The sequence below is a fragment of the Halyomorpha halys genome, unplaced genomic scaffold, assembly GCF_000696795.3.
Source record: "Halyomorpha halys isolate HHAL.00 unplaced genomic scaffold, Hhal_1.1 Scaffold510.1, whole genome shotgun sequence".
In the NCBI taxonomy this organism is placed as follows: Eukaryota; Metazoa; Arthropoda; class Insecta; order Hemiptera; family Pentatomidae; genus Halyomorpha; species Halyomorpha halys.
Genome location: NW_027115101.1, coordinates 58,111 through 71,715, shown reverse-complemented (window position 1 = coordinate 71,715; position 13,605 = coordinate 58,111). Strand labels below are relative to the sequence as shown.

Below are 13,605 nucleotides of genomic sequence, written 5' to 3'. Positions count from 1 at the left end.
AAAAAAAAAAAAAAAAAAAATATAGTACAATTGATGTTCACTGATATATAAATAGTATTGAGCCTTAGCAAAAAAGTTTTTCAAATACCCTATCATCTCATATAATGTTTAACGTTTTATGGTAATAACTATGATAATTATTTTCCACAGGTATAAAACTGATATTAGATGAGAAATGCAGACTCGGCACTCCATCAAACTGGAGTGTCTTGGATATGTCGTTTGATAGCATCAATCATATCCTGCCAACTCTCTTAGCCATTCACTTGAAGCTCTATAACACAGTCTTATATTTTGTTCGCTATCACCATATCCCCATCGGCCCATCCATCTCGTATGTATTTAGCTGTCCGTTCTTGGCTATTTTCTGATATCTATGCTAATACTCCCATCAATCATAGCCTCTCCATCCATGATCCTCCCCTCATTTAGTAAGTCCGACTGAGATGTACAATCCAGATTTATCGAGTCAAGGTATCAAATCATAAGTCATTGCAAGGTAAATCGTGAATTTTGAATAAAACGTTTGGAGTAATTAATTAACAGTAAACGTCTAAAACAACTTTAATAAAAAAATAATTTAAAAAATGCCGTTTTACTAGCATTATAAATAGAACGAATCTTATCATTCAAACGAAATTATCAAAATAAATAGCGCTGCCATAATTTTTATTTATCAGAAAAATGTGATGATCCCGGAGATATAAGTGGCCCTAGGTGTATTTATAGAGAATAATTTTATTTAGATACTGACTGACTAGGTAATGCTTCAAAATTGCTAGATTTCCATATATAGAATCTTTTATGATTATCATATTGTTTCATACATAGAATACAACAAGTGTATAAAGTAGTTCATTGAAAATGTATAATTTTTGAGCCATACCCATTAGGTTTAATTTTGTCAATAACTTTTTTTCTGCTGGATAAATCCATGAGATCAATACCTAAAAATCTCCCCAGGATGACAACAAACAATTAAAAAAACAAATAGTGTGTAAGTCGGTTAAGAACTTTCCGAGATGTACATAGATTGTTTATACATGCGTATTTTTTAAATTAAACGTCAAACGTCTTTGGATAGTTATTTAAAAAAATATTATAGGATCCTTAATGTAGTTAGTTAAGTAAATGTTTAATTGGAAACGTTGATTTCTAACAACTGTACAACAGGAGGAAATTTATATTTTGGAATTACCTGAATATTTTTTTTTTTTACAAATAGAATATTAATTTTTTTTTTAGAGGTAGATATTTACTAACTTCTGATAGAAAACTCCTAAAAGAAAAATATATTTTAGTAATTGGTAATGTTTTTAGCTCATACTACTACTATTATTATTATTATTATTATTTTTTTTTTCATACCCTCCTGTAATGATTTTAGTGGGTATTTGGTACGTACATATAGGAGGTATGCTGGGTGTTAAGGATACCTTGGATTGCCTTTTGGCATTATAAGGTTAGGTGAGGGGTCCAATGAAGGTTGTAACTTGGTTGGCTTGGTTAGCTAGTACTATTAATACTACTATACTATACTACTATTAATTTGAGGAGTCAGAATTTACATCAAATGATTGTATATACGAAGCGGGACGCTCTTCCTCGGCAATATGGACTGAAAGCTTGCTAAAAAGAAAGAAGTTTTTCCAAAACGAAGAAATGGATAATAATAGAGGTAAGCAAGAACTAGGCGATATAAAACTATAATTAAAACATTTACGCTATGAACGATAAAAAAATAAACATTTTAGCAATAGTTTTATCATAACTAATTTTTGGTCAACTCAGACTGAAATTTAATAATTTTTAATAAAAATTTAATATGATTAAAAAATATTTAATTATGATAATAATAATTTTCACACAATGAACGATAAATAAACATTGCTTTATTTTTTTTTATTATTTATAATTTTATCGTAACTTATGGTTTGTCAATTCTAGACCAATGTTTTACAACATGTTGTAATTGAAGACAATTTTCTCCAATTTACTATGTTCAAATATAGAATTTCCTAATTAACTTAAAAAAGGTAACTAAATTTATTGTTACAATTACGAAATAATAATAATATATTTACAGCTTTTATTTGTGAATCAGACCATACTACAGAAATTTTTTTGTTGCAATTGATGTCTGTTACTACATTTTTTTACATATTTCATGTTATTTTATGAGAGACTGTATTTATACAGTGTGTCTCACTATGCATGTTCACTCCTTGTAACCTTTTAAGTGTTTAAAATATTGATTTTATATACGCTGGAATTAAGCTAATGCCTGGAATTTCCTATTGCATGGGGCAATCTGATTGATGGTCATTTCAAACCTGGAAGGAGAGAAGTGTGGTTTTCCCCCATGAGTTGTTACACATTTTAGGCAGTCACCCAAGAACTGACCTCGGTGGACGTTCATCAACTTAGATTACTAATTGCAAGCACCTTAGCCCCCCTGGCCCTCATATTTATAATTATAAAATATAAGAGGAAGTGTCTTATTTTTAGTCAGTACCAATTTACCAATTACTAGAAGGTCGAGTCAATCATCATCAGTGGATTTTGACAAATTTCCATTTTCAATTTCATTTCATGTCTTTTTAGATAGTAATGTTATCAGTATCACTATTACGGTCCTCCTATTTGACTCTGTCGAAATTACTTTTACAAAACACCTAATTTAAACGAGCATCAAACACATTGATTAGTTGAGCTATTCGAGGTATTTTTGATGAAAAGATTTAAGGATCAACAAAAATACATTAAAAATTAATAATCTTTAGAAGAGACACCACTAAGTGGTTTGGAACAGAAAGCAATTAGGCTCAAATATTTGACGCAGCCTGCGTAAGTGCCCAATTACGAAACAGACTGCTTTGAAGAAAGGCAGTAGAATCGAATGCAAACTGACTCTTTAGCTTTAGCATGGCATTAGTATTCTCGTCTGGGTTAGTGGTAGAACAGTTGGTGATTCGAAGCAGACTTTTTATCGGCCTACCTTAGCCTTCAAGCTTCTCTTTTTGTGTTATGGTCTACTGTAAGAGTATGTAAGAGGTGTGCAACGACAAAAGGAGAACAAGCTGAGGAGGGTACTTAAACTGTGTCCTTCTTCTAAAATACTGCCTTCCTCATTGAATAACATCTTCATTTATAAATATTAATTATTGTTATTTCTTCATCCCTTCTAACCCTGTTAAAGGGGAGCTTATTTAGAAAAATCTGATGTACTATATACTCCACGTGATATAATTCTATAACTCAAACTAACTTACAAATGCACGCAAGATGTTTTAGAATTTTAATTTCTTGATATATAGAAAAACAAAGAAAGTATACTATATGAGTTATGGAAAGACTATTATTAGTAACTAATGAATTAGACTTTTTTTTTCAAAAAAAATCTTTTTCTATCTGAGATCCAGATTTGAGAATAAGTAGAAAAGACTAAAAGAAAAGAAAAAGGAAGAAAAGTCGCTGGAGTTAATTGGAGGTAATCTGGAGAAAGGGAGCGTCTGGTACAGAGGGTTGACTAAATTCAATATTCTCTGAATCCGGGATAGACTCACGTTACCGGTAATGAGTCGAAGCAGACTCCTCAAGTTTCGAAATTGCTTCTGCCGTAATGAGAAACTCGTTGTTAAGGTATTGTTATTTAAATAAAAGGTCTTCCCTTTGTCGACCAAACGAAATCGTTAACTATTCTATTAAAACGTCTGTTCCAACTCCTCTACAAAAGGAAGCTCTCGGGCCCCACAGCTTCATATAATTAACCCCACGGGAATTGCGGAGGGATTTTATGACACTCAGGTGTGGGCGGCTTTCAAAAGAACAACTTTTTATGGACACAGTTACAGTTGGGATAAAAAACTGACTATGCATAAAGAAATAGATCTCTATAACTATAGTATAACAATGACAAGATTGCAAAAAATAATAGAAAATAGAAAAAAACTTATCCATCCATTCCCAATTTTTGATATCGTATTTGAAAAAGATACGCTTAAATATCGTGAACATTAGAGTGCTACCAATGCGCTGTTTCTCTACACGCCAGTAACACTCCATTTTAACTGAGATCAAATTTACTAAATGTATTATAATGTACAGTTGTAAATAGCAATAAATAAATAAAACATCATGGAAAACGAAAATCAATAGATCTCTCACCATTTACTTTTTTAAAAATTGTATTGTGTAATAATACATTTTGCCGTATATTACAATCCCATATCACAGATCTCCAAGAATGGTGTAATTGGAGGATTAAGATAAATTCCAACAAAGCCCATCAAATCACCTTTACCCTTCGTCTTAAACCTACCGACTGCCCTACAGTTTCATTTAATAATGTTACTCTAACCCCTGTCGAACAGATCCGCTACCTTGGACTACATTTGAACAAACGATTAACCTAGAATACTCACACAAGACTGAAAGGACAGAAAACTGCACGTTGATGTCGACTATTACATAACTTACTAGACAAACGGTCTAAACTTCCAACTCATTACAAAAGACTGATCTACATGACTGTAATAAGGCCAATCTGGAGATATGGAGTTGAGCTTTGGGGCTCCACAAAACCTTCGAAATCCTCTCGTATCTAATCCGTACAATCCAAAATTCTTCGTAAAATCCTCAATGCTCTTTACTTTGTCACAAATAAAATCATACATAAAGACCTTACCTCCGAACCAGATATCACTCCTTCCATTATAAACTCCCTAACCACCCAAACCCCCTAGTTTTTAACCTTGCACCCTCTTCCATTCCTGATAATCCTCCTGAGACGCCTGAAAAGAAGATGACCACTAATGTAAAATGTCATTAGAGTGGTACCAATGGATAGTTTCTTTACACGCTTGTAACACTCCATCAAATTTACTGATTGTATTATATAAACACAGTTGTAAATTTCAATAATGATATAAAAAAATGATTATAAAGTAAGAATACGAAAAAAAATTAAACTTAAAATAAAATAACATTTTAAACATGTTCTCTTCTATTCAAAATATGTACATTTAACCTGGGAAACCCTGAATCGAGCTTGTTACCCCACTTTTGAAGGAAAAAGTGGGACTCCGGAAGGCTGAGGAAGGGCACTAGTTCCAGCGCTGAGCACATGATTGGAGAATAAGTCCTTCACCAGAATTATTATAATAATTTACGTCCTAAGTTACTGCCGTTTCAACGCATCAAACTATTAACTATCTAACTTATTACATAACATACTTATTATATATACAATAGCCAAGCGAGTTGCGCTAAGCAGAAATTGGAAAAACGTAGTTCTTAGTATGTCTCCTTAGTTGCCATGGAGTAACAATATGCATACGGAATTAGTACATTTCAGTGATTTTTTGGAAATGTGTACTGTCTTATATTTCATTCTGCCCGCTTTGAATCTCTCCATTTTCCTATACATTTGACTCCTTCCGTGAGGACACTTGTTCGATCCAGTAGGACTTGCATTCCCTTTCGCGACTGTAGGCTTGTTCCCTGCAGAGCGAAGTTTCCATCTTTCGAGGGGTTGCGGTTAGTTCCCGTTAGACTCATCCTATCAAGGTAAGGTAGCTAGTAACGAGATGAACTTACTAGTTACCTGACCTGTATGAACATGCATTATCGAGGCCTTCTAGTATAGAGTAACCTAACAACTTTAATTCGAATCAGAACCATCTAATATAACAACTACCTTAACAAGCTCGATTAATTATTGTTTTATATTATCATTTGACAAATTCACATTTTTGTTTTATCACATTTTCTGTACTTTTTGTTAAACACATTAGAATTTATATCCTATTCTAATAATTCATTCTTTGAGATTTTTACATTTATTTTGGCATTATATAAAGATTATATTTAATCCTCTGTCTTTAACATTTATTTCCTTACTTCATGAACACAAATAACTCATTATATTAGTCAAAATTGTGATCAAACAGACTTGTGGCAGGTTTTTGATTGATCAAATATCGCCAAGTAGTTTGTGGTTTAAATGATTGATTTTCCTCGTGGTACTCGTAATAGGAAAAATTAGGTTACAATTCATAAATACTAATGTTCCTAATTAAACAAACTAATCAAGCAAACAAAGCATACATTGAATCTAGGTTAAGCTGGCTTACATCTGTATTGTATGAAACAATGTTATTGTTTAGATTTTTAGTTAATATTTTGGAAGTTTTGATTTCTTCATTAATGAGGTCTTTCAATTTTCCTAATTTTGGTTTTCCTCGGGTTCCAAGAACACTGTTTTCAATTACGAAAGAACACTGACAATTAACTTCAAGTACATTTCATCTTATTCCTTCAAAGACAGTTGTTTATGAGTTTCTTTCTTAAACTTCTTCGTCATACTTAATGAATTAAAAAAAAAATGCGATAACCATCTTTAGTTACATAGTCTTTCTACATAAATATTTGGCAGTGAAAATAAGCCGATGATATAGTTGGGATATTCAATACCAAACTTAGTTAACTTGAATTAGTTTACAATAACGAATTTGAGATATTGTTATTAAAAGTGTCATTAAAAAACAATAACTCAGTCCAGGGATATTCCGAAGTCAGCACAAAATTATTTTTGTATAGATTTTGATTATACTCGTATATTGTAGGCATTTCTGCTATAAGAAACTTGAAAGATGATAGTTTCAATTAAGTTTGGTGAATATACTAGATATTGTATCACTTAATTTTTCAGATCACGTAATGTTTTTAAATTGTTTCGATTCACTTTAAGTACTTTAAATGATCTGTAAAACGGGGATATAAAACATCTATTATATTACTATCTTTTAAGAAGCATGAGACAAATATAGAAAAATAAATTATTTAAAAATTAATATGAGATAAAATTTTCAGTTATGGGGTTTCTTGATTAAAAACTAGAAAAAAAAAAACTTTGATAGTTAGAAGAATACTAGTATAACTAACGGAAGTTATTATAAGTTAAAGTTAGTTTCCTTTCGTCTTCCTCTAGGAAACGGTAGGAACTAATATTTCATATGTTCCAAGCCAATACAAGAATAAAAGGGTCGGCCTCAGGATAGAGATATCGAAAAATTTGAGAGAAAGTCACACAAAAGAAAATATAAATGATAGTGGAAAATACAGAAGAGTGAGATATTAAATGACGAAATTTATCAGTCAGTACTTTATGATCTCTACACAACCACTAAGCCATAATAGTTAATAAGAGACTACGCAGAAGACCTTATACCACACCGATTAATAAGGAAAAGACACTAAAGAGCTATGTGCATCTGATTTTTAAGCATATCCAGATTCTCTAGATAAAAATCTAGAATATGGTTATATTCGCCAGCAGACAATTTATACGTGATCGTTTATATTTGTTGTAAGGGTGATTTTAAGTAAGGCATTTAAATTCATATGTTTATAATTTTCAGGATTTAAGGTAAGTTACATAAAACATATAAACTAAAAATTGTTTTAAAATCAATTAAATACAATAATAAATCCTTGTGAAGTTCTTAGATTCTAAAGAATCTGGACCCGTTTAATGTTTTAAAACAACCTTGAAGTGTCTAGTACCTAATTTTGTTATGGAATGACTATTTCTTCAAATCTCCTTGATCTGACATCCATAACAGTTTCTTAAAGAAATGTCTTTATTTTATTTTTTTCAAATCAATACGTGTCCTAAGGTTCGGGCGCCAGATAGCTATTCTGAACTTAATAAACTTAAAAAAAAAACCTTGGGATGAACATATTTAATTATTGAACTAAACTAATACGTTGGTATGATAATATCTCACTATCAAATAACGTTAAGTATTAAAAAAGTCTATAAAATATAACTAGCTTTTTGTATCCATTGGTCAATGGTACTGTTTTTCGATATGTAATGTTTTTTTTATTGAAATCTTCTTATGCAGTAAATTTTCAATATATTTTATTTATCTGTTATATGTACTATTTTTTATTTAATTTAATGTTATTTTTTAGTATTTGATACAACTAAAAATATAAGTTATTTAAAATAATTCATTTCAACGGATCAGCTGTTTGAATATAACTTTATCGGACGGGTTATATTACTTTATTTTTCATTTAATGTGTGTATTTTCTGCATTGAACATGAATTTTTCTCCTTATTCATTTTTTTAATTATAATCTTATCAAGAAAAGTATTTCTTTTAACTTATACAGAACGACCTATTACTGTTAGTCGTATTATTGCAATGATCTTTAACTGAGCGAAAGTCAGTTTCAGGGAAAATACATTTGTAGTTAATTTTATTTTATTTTTTATCACCAAAGAAGAAGGACCATGTCTATACGCTCTGTTTGTTTGATCTTTTGGACCTCTTTGGGTTGTCTTTCTAAACGGCTGATTTAGATAACCCGACCTGACCTCAGAGATAGGGTGGTGTAAACGCCTCCTCTCTACAAGATGTCAGCGTGTTTTCAAGATAGGGGAGAGGGTCCGTAGGGGATTAAGGCCTAGTTGTACCACCTACGCTACTTATCCTACCAAATATCAAAAGGACAGCTCCATTTGTCCATTCCCACGCTCTAGTTCGTCCTTAAATAAAAAACAAGAAGTAGCTTGTCCTTTTGATTATCATACTCCTTTTAGTTAGTTACAGTTTAATATCTGACTTATTTTAAATATCATATTTTATCATCTCAACGTAAAACGCTTCAAAACATAAAAACATTTCGTTGCCATAAAAAACTTAAACCCGTCCCCTCATGTTTTATAAATATCCGCAACGAAACGTATAAATTTATATATTTATCCAAAAATTCTCAAATGTAATCATGATACTATACAAAGGATAACAGTGAACTTTACATAATAAAGTGAAATAGCAAGAAATATATTATTGCCCCTGGGTTTTAAAAGTTTTAAATAAAACCACTTAGTATCAGCAATTAACGAAGTAAAGATCCCGTATATAAGTGATTGTTTTTCCGAATACTGGCGAACTCCATCATCCCCTAATTCTAACCCTCATCAAGAGCTGTTCGTAGTCTAAGCCGCTAATTCTTGACGCCCCACGAATTAGCAACCAGCGCGAAATTCTGAGAAAGGTATTCAATGATGGCTACTGTGACAGTTTGACAGTTGAGGCTTACTGCTAACCAATATTTCATTAAACTGACTAATAAAAAATTAATATTTTTTAAAATTTTAACAGAAATGTTTATAAAGTGGAAAATACTAATTTTTATAGCGATAAAAAAATATTTTCGGTCAGTCTCATCATATAGAGAACTGTTGGAAATTGTTTAACATTTTAAATTACTCACTACTACTTTACTAATTATTTAATTATACTGCATATATATGGTTTGACCGTAACCATGCATTTACTTTTCATACTTTTTGTGAAATTAATTATATTTCATCAGGACTTTCTAAAAGTTCTAATAACCACCATTAGCATCCGACGTGTGTTTAATTAGATCAAAGTATTGAGAACATGAAAATGGGGTAAGATACCTAATTACTACATTGATCAGTCAATAATGATTCTTCAATATTGTGCTGCTAGTTGTACATAATCACTCAGTATAATGAATTCATAGCCATACGGGTCTTTGGTATAATTGAAAGACACTCAGATGAATTCTCCAGTGTTACTGCGCTGTGTATACTGATAGTCGATAATGTGATAAGTTGGCCATTCATTCACTTAAATTCCGTTATTAAGGCGTAATGTTACTGCTGAGCGCCAGTGAGGATTGTACGACGTTACAACAACTCAATTTTGGATCGTTTGTTCGAATGTCCGAACCTTAAATTTTAAACCTTCCACAGAAGTAACAGTGTAAACTGTATATTTGAATTTTCGAGATTATATTCAAGCCCTATAACTTTAGATTTATGAAATAAATAAATTATATTTTAACATTTCGAAGTAAGGAAAATAAAAGGAAAAAAAGGCATTCCTTCTGGGCTGTACTCGCCCCACTAAGAACCCTAGGTAGCGGCGGTCATATATATAAATGAAATATAAATTATATTGGAAATGAAAATTGTATAATTGTCCTAAAATTAATAATGATTTTCAGTAACCAAATTATTTCACTTGTTCTCAATTTGTTGGATTTTTTTCTGTAAACTTTTTTTTATTCCAGTTTTTCTTTTGCTTAATACGAAGCACAGCATGATTATTTTTATTCTTCAAAAATTTAAAATTAATCCAGAAGATTTTTTTTGCATTATGTAACAAAAGACAATCAATATATTTTCACCAGGTAAATGTAATTGATTCATCGATAAATAACTATTAACAATAATAATAATAAATTAACACCATTGAAAATTTTTTGGTAATATCTTGTTCCGTTCGCTTGCTCACTGATTGATAGAAGAATGGTGCTCAATGCAATTTCCGAACATGCATAAAAATAAAGCTCTTTTGAGTAATACGTTGTGACTGCTCACCTTCTATATAAAAACCAAAAAAAAAAAAAAAAAAATATTGAAAAAGTAATAGCCATTAAATCTGGGGACAGCTAGGGGATGGGGGCCAGTAAAAAATTCAGAGAGGGTTGTTGGGAATGGGGAAGGTGCACGTGACTCGACTCGCTTTGTTGCCTCGACCACAGTTGAACTTTTTAAATTTTTGTTCCCGTTTCAGTTAGTCATTTACTACAAGTCATTTCCCATTATTCTTCATCTGTGTAGAAATTATTAAGGAGAAGAGTTACTAATTTGAAGATACGATAGAAAAGAGTTGCTATTTTGGGTAAAACTGTGCTTTAAAAAAAATGTAGATATTATCCATGTCATGATCCTGGAACATTTTTTGTAATTTTATTATTATATTTTTTAAATGTAAATTTTTTCTATATTAATTAAAATGTTCAAAATTAGCTGACATTTTATTTTTTTCTTTAACGATGAATAATTTGGATATTCCAGGAAAATTAGAAATGACCCAGCGCATTACTTTTTTTTAATTAATGAGTTTATTTTTTAAATTAATAATAAGTTAAATTTGTTATAAAATAATAAATATTTTTCAGTAAATACCTAAAATGAAAAAGTGACTCAGCTAATAAAAATGGGAGTTCCATGGAATGATTATTTAAAAAACAAATTGGCCAAGTACCCGGGTTAGAATATGGCTATGGCAGGAAAATATTTTCTGAGAAACTCTGATTTCCACCCAGCCTCATTAAGTAGGTATCCTTAATGAGGTACCCATATGTACATGTATACACATTTCTCCGTATGTTTTCTGTTTCTTTTTCCTACTTAAGTCACTTAATATTTCGAGAGATCCATGCAGTTTTTGTCGTATGCAACCTAATATTGATTGATTTTAAGGATGGGTATTGTAAGTTAGTCATAAATATTAAATTTTTTTAATACAATTGTTCTTATGTTTGTCATCGACATTTATATACATATTCCTTATTTTTTCATTGTTTAAATCCGACCCTCTGTAGTACATTCAATAACTCTAAAACCTTATCGACTTCATATCTGTCGGATTGCCAAGATTGGATTGTAATTAAATTCAGATCTTGATGACGATACTTAGCCTTATTACCATAGTTCCTTTTTATTATCTCATTAGTTGAGTTAGATTAAAGCACTCTCTAATTACATCAATTATCTAGACAACCCTGGGATGAGAGGTTTACCAAGAGAAGGTAAAGAAGGACCATGTGGTAGAGAAGACCCTACCATCTGGGTCAAGTTGCCGGATCAAGAGCTCACCAACGGCCGATAATCCACACTCTCTCCGCTCCCACATTATCCTCACAAGGGAAGGGTTAGAGGGGTGGCTAATCTAGTTTTTGATTTAAGAATTTTTTTTAAAACTTTTAAAACAATTAAAGACAACCTATTCCGGTCGTTTTCTGAATGTTCTCCCTTGGTATAATACCATTTATACAATATTTAAAAACTTAATAAAAATCAAATAAATTATTGTAATATAAGAAAGTTAAATTGTACTATTGTCAAAAACCCATTCTTATTAAGGACATTACTTATTAATACTATAAATAATTGTTAATATCATGTGCATAAAATAAAAAAGTAATGATAAAATAAATAAACACATTACAAATTTATTTTTACTGTAGCAAATAGGTAAATATCAAGGTAAAGAAAATTAAAGTTGGTGAATAAAATAAATCTTCATTAACATATTCACCTCTATATATGATAGAAAAATATTTTACAAAACAAGAACTGTCACGACAGTTCTTGTTTTGTAAAATTTTATTAGTGATGGATCTATTTGTTCCATACAGCGTGTATTGTTGATATAATGTCCTATAATGCAAAAACGCGCTGTTGTCCAGTGCAGGATTTCATGGCTCACAAATTAAGCTGTGTTCTAACGTTGTCTTAGGTTCCAGATTCTAATTCGGTAGTTGTGTGTCGATCTTAAGCTTTATTATTATTCTTTATCTAAGAGATTAAAAAATTAAAATTATTACCCACTAACCCAAGGTTACACTGTAAAACAGATTTAAAAAAAACCACAATCTATGAACAACAAAAAACACAACTTTGTAAGGAACAAAGGTTGTACAAGAAGGTGATTTGTTCATGATCACAATCAACCGCCAGGGTTTTCCCTGATAAGGGTACTTTCTACACAAAGGTTGGGGTTGTTAATTCACCGCAAAATTAATAGAATAAAAAATTATCTCCTAAAACCGGATTCGAACCTAAGTCAGGGATATGGTACACCGTCTTCCTCATTGAGGAAACTACTGCTACTACTAAACTACTACTTAGGAATAAAATTAGTTTACTTGCTTACCTGTGGGTAGTCACCGTCCTTGGTCTGGTAGTCGAATACATAAAAGAAGGATCTATGCGTTTTGGGACTGGATGAATGGATCGGTTTGCTGAGCAGGTCCCCAGTAGCAACAACAGGTGCAACGAACTGTGCATCGCTCAAGGCAGCAACAGTAGCGTCTCTTGTATTGATGGGATGGAGGACCGTCCTCTCCCAATCTGTGTACTCGTTGACGACGGTAAAGAAGATCTCCGAGAGATGGTAGGTGTATGCGTTTCTCACGTAGGTCCTCAAGATCTTGTCTCTTCGCTCTCCCTCGAATCCAGCCTGGATGTCGTTCGAGGAGAACCTAGTCAAAGGTCATTCCATATTTTAAAAGGTTTCAGAACTACTCAAATGTACTATGTAAAAATTTATAAAATCTTTCTTACTTCCACAGAGACTCGCTGGTGACAACACCGAACAAGAGGTCGTATTTGATGGAGCCAGCTATCGAGTCGCCTGACCTCTTAACGGCTTGAGGACTGAACGACATCTCCGGTAAGAGATTGTTCCAGAGTTCTTCATGGAAGTCGGACTTGATAACGACTCCGTCCACCGAAGGACCAAATGCCGATAGAAACGCGGGTGCTGGGATGTCCGCTGTCATGAGGTCATTTAGGGGAACCTGAAAAGAAGAAGTGTATAGTGAATAAAGTTACTCAATAATAAGAAAATCCATAGCGATGAATATGTAAGCTTATGCATTCTAACTGACCTGTCGGGAACATTCCTAATATCAATACATCCACATTATAATACATCAGCTGATATGATAGCAATAGTTTACATTAGAAAAATACATAAATAA

The 13,605-nt window shown here is 31.8% G+C and overlaps 1 protein-coding gene across 1 annotated transcript in view; it reads right to left on the bottom strand.

Annotated features, from left to right (window-relative positions):
* Positions 1-13,605, bottom strand: part of Nlg4 (Neuroligin 4) — a gene marked incomplete at its 5' end in the record, with an annotated part of 166,285 nt that overhangs the window by 103,276 nt on the left and 49,404 nt on the right. The window contains 2 exon segments of the mRNA XM_014425412.2: positions 12,777-13,104; positions 13,187-13,422. Of these exon segments, the coding sequence (XP_014280898.1) occupies positions 12,777-13,104; positions 13,187-13,422 (564 nt within the window).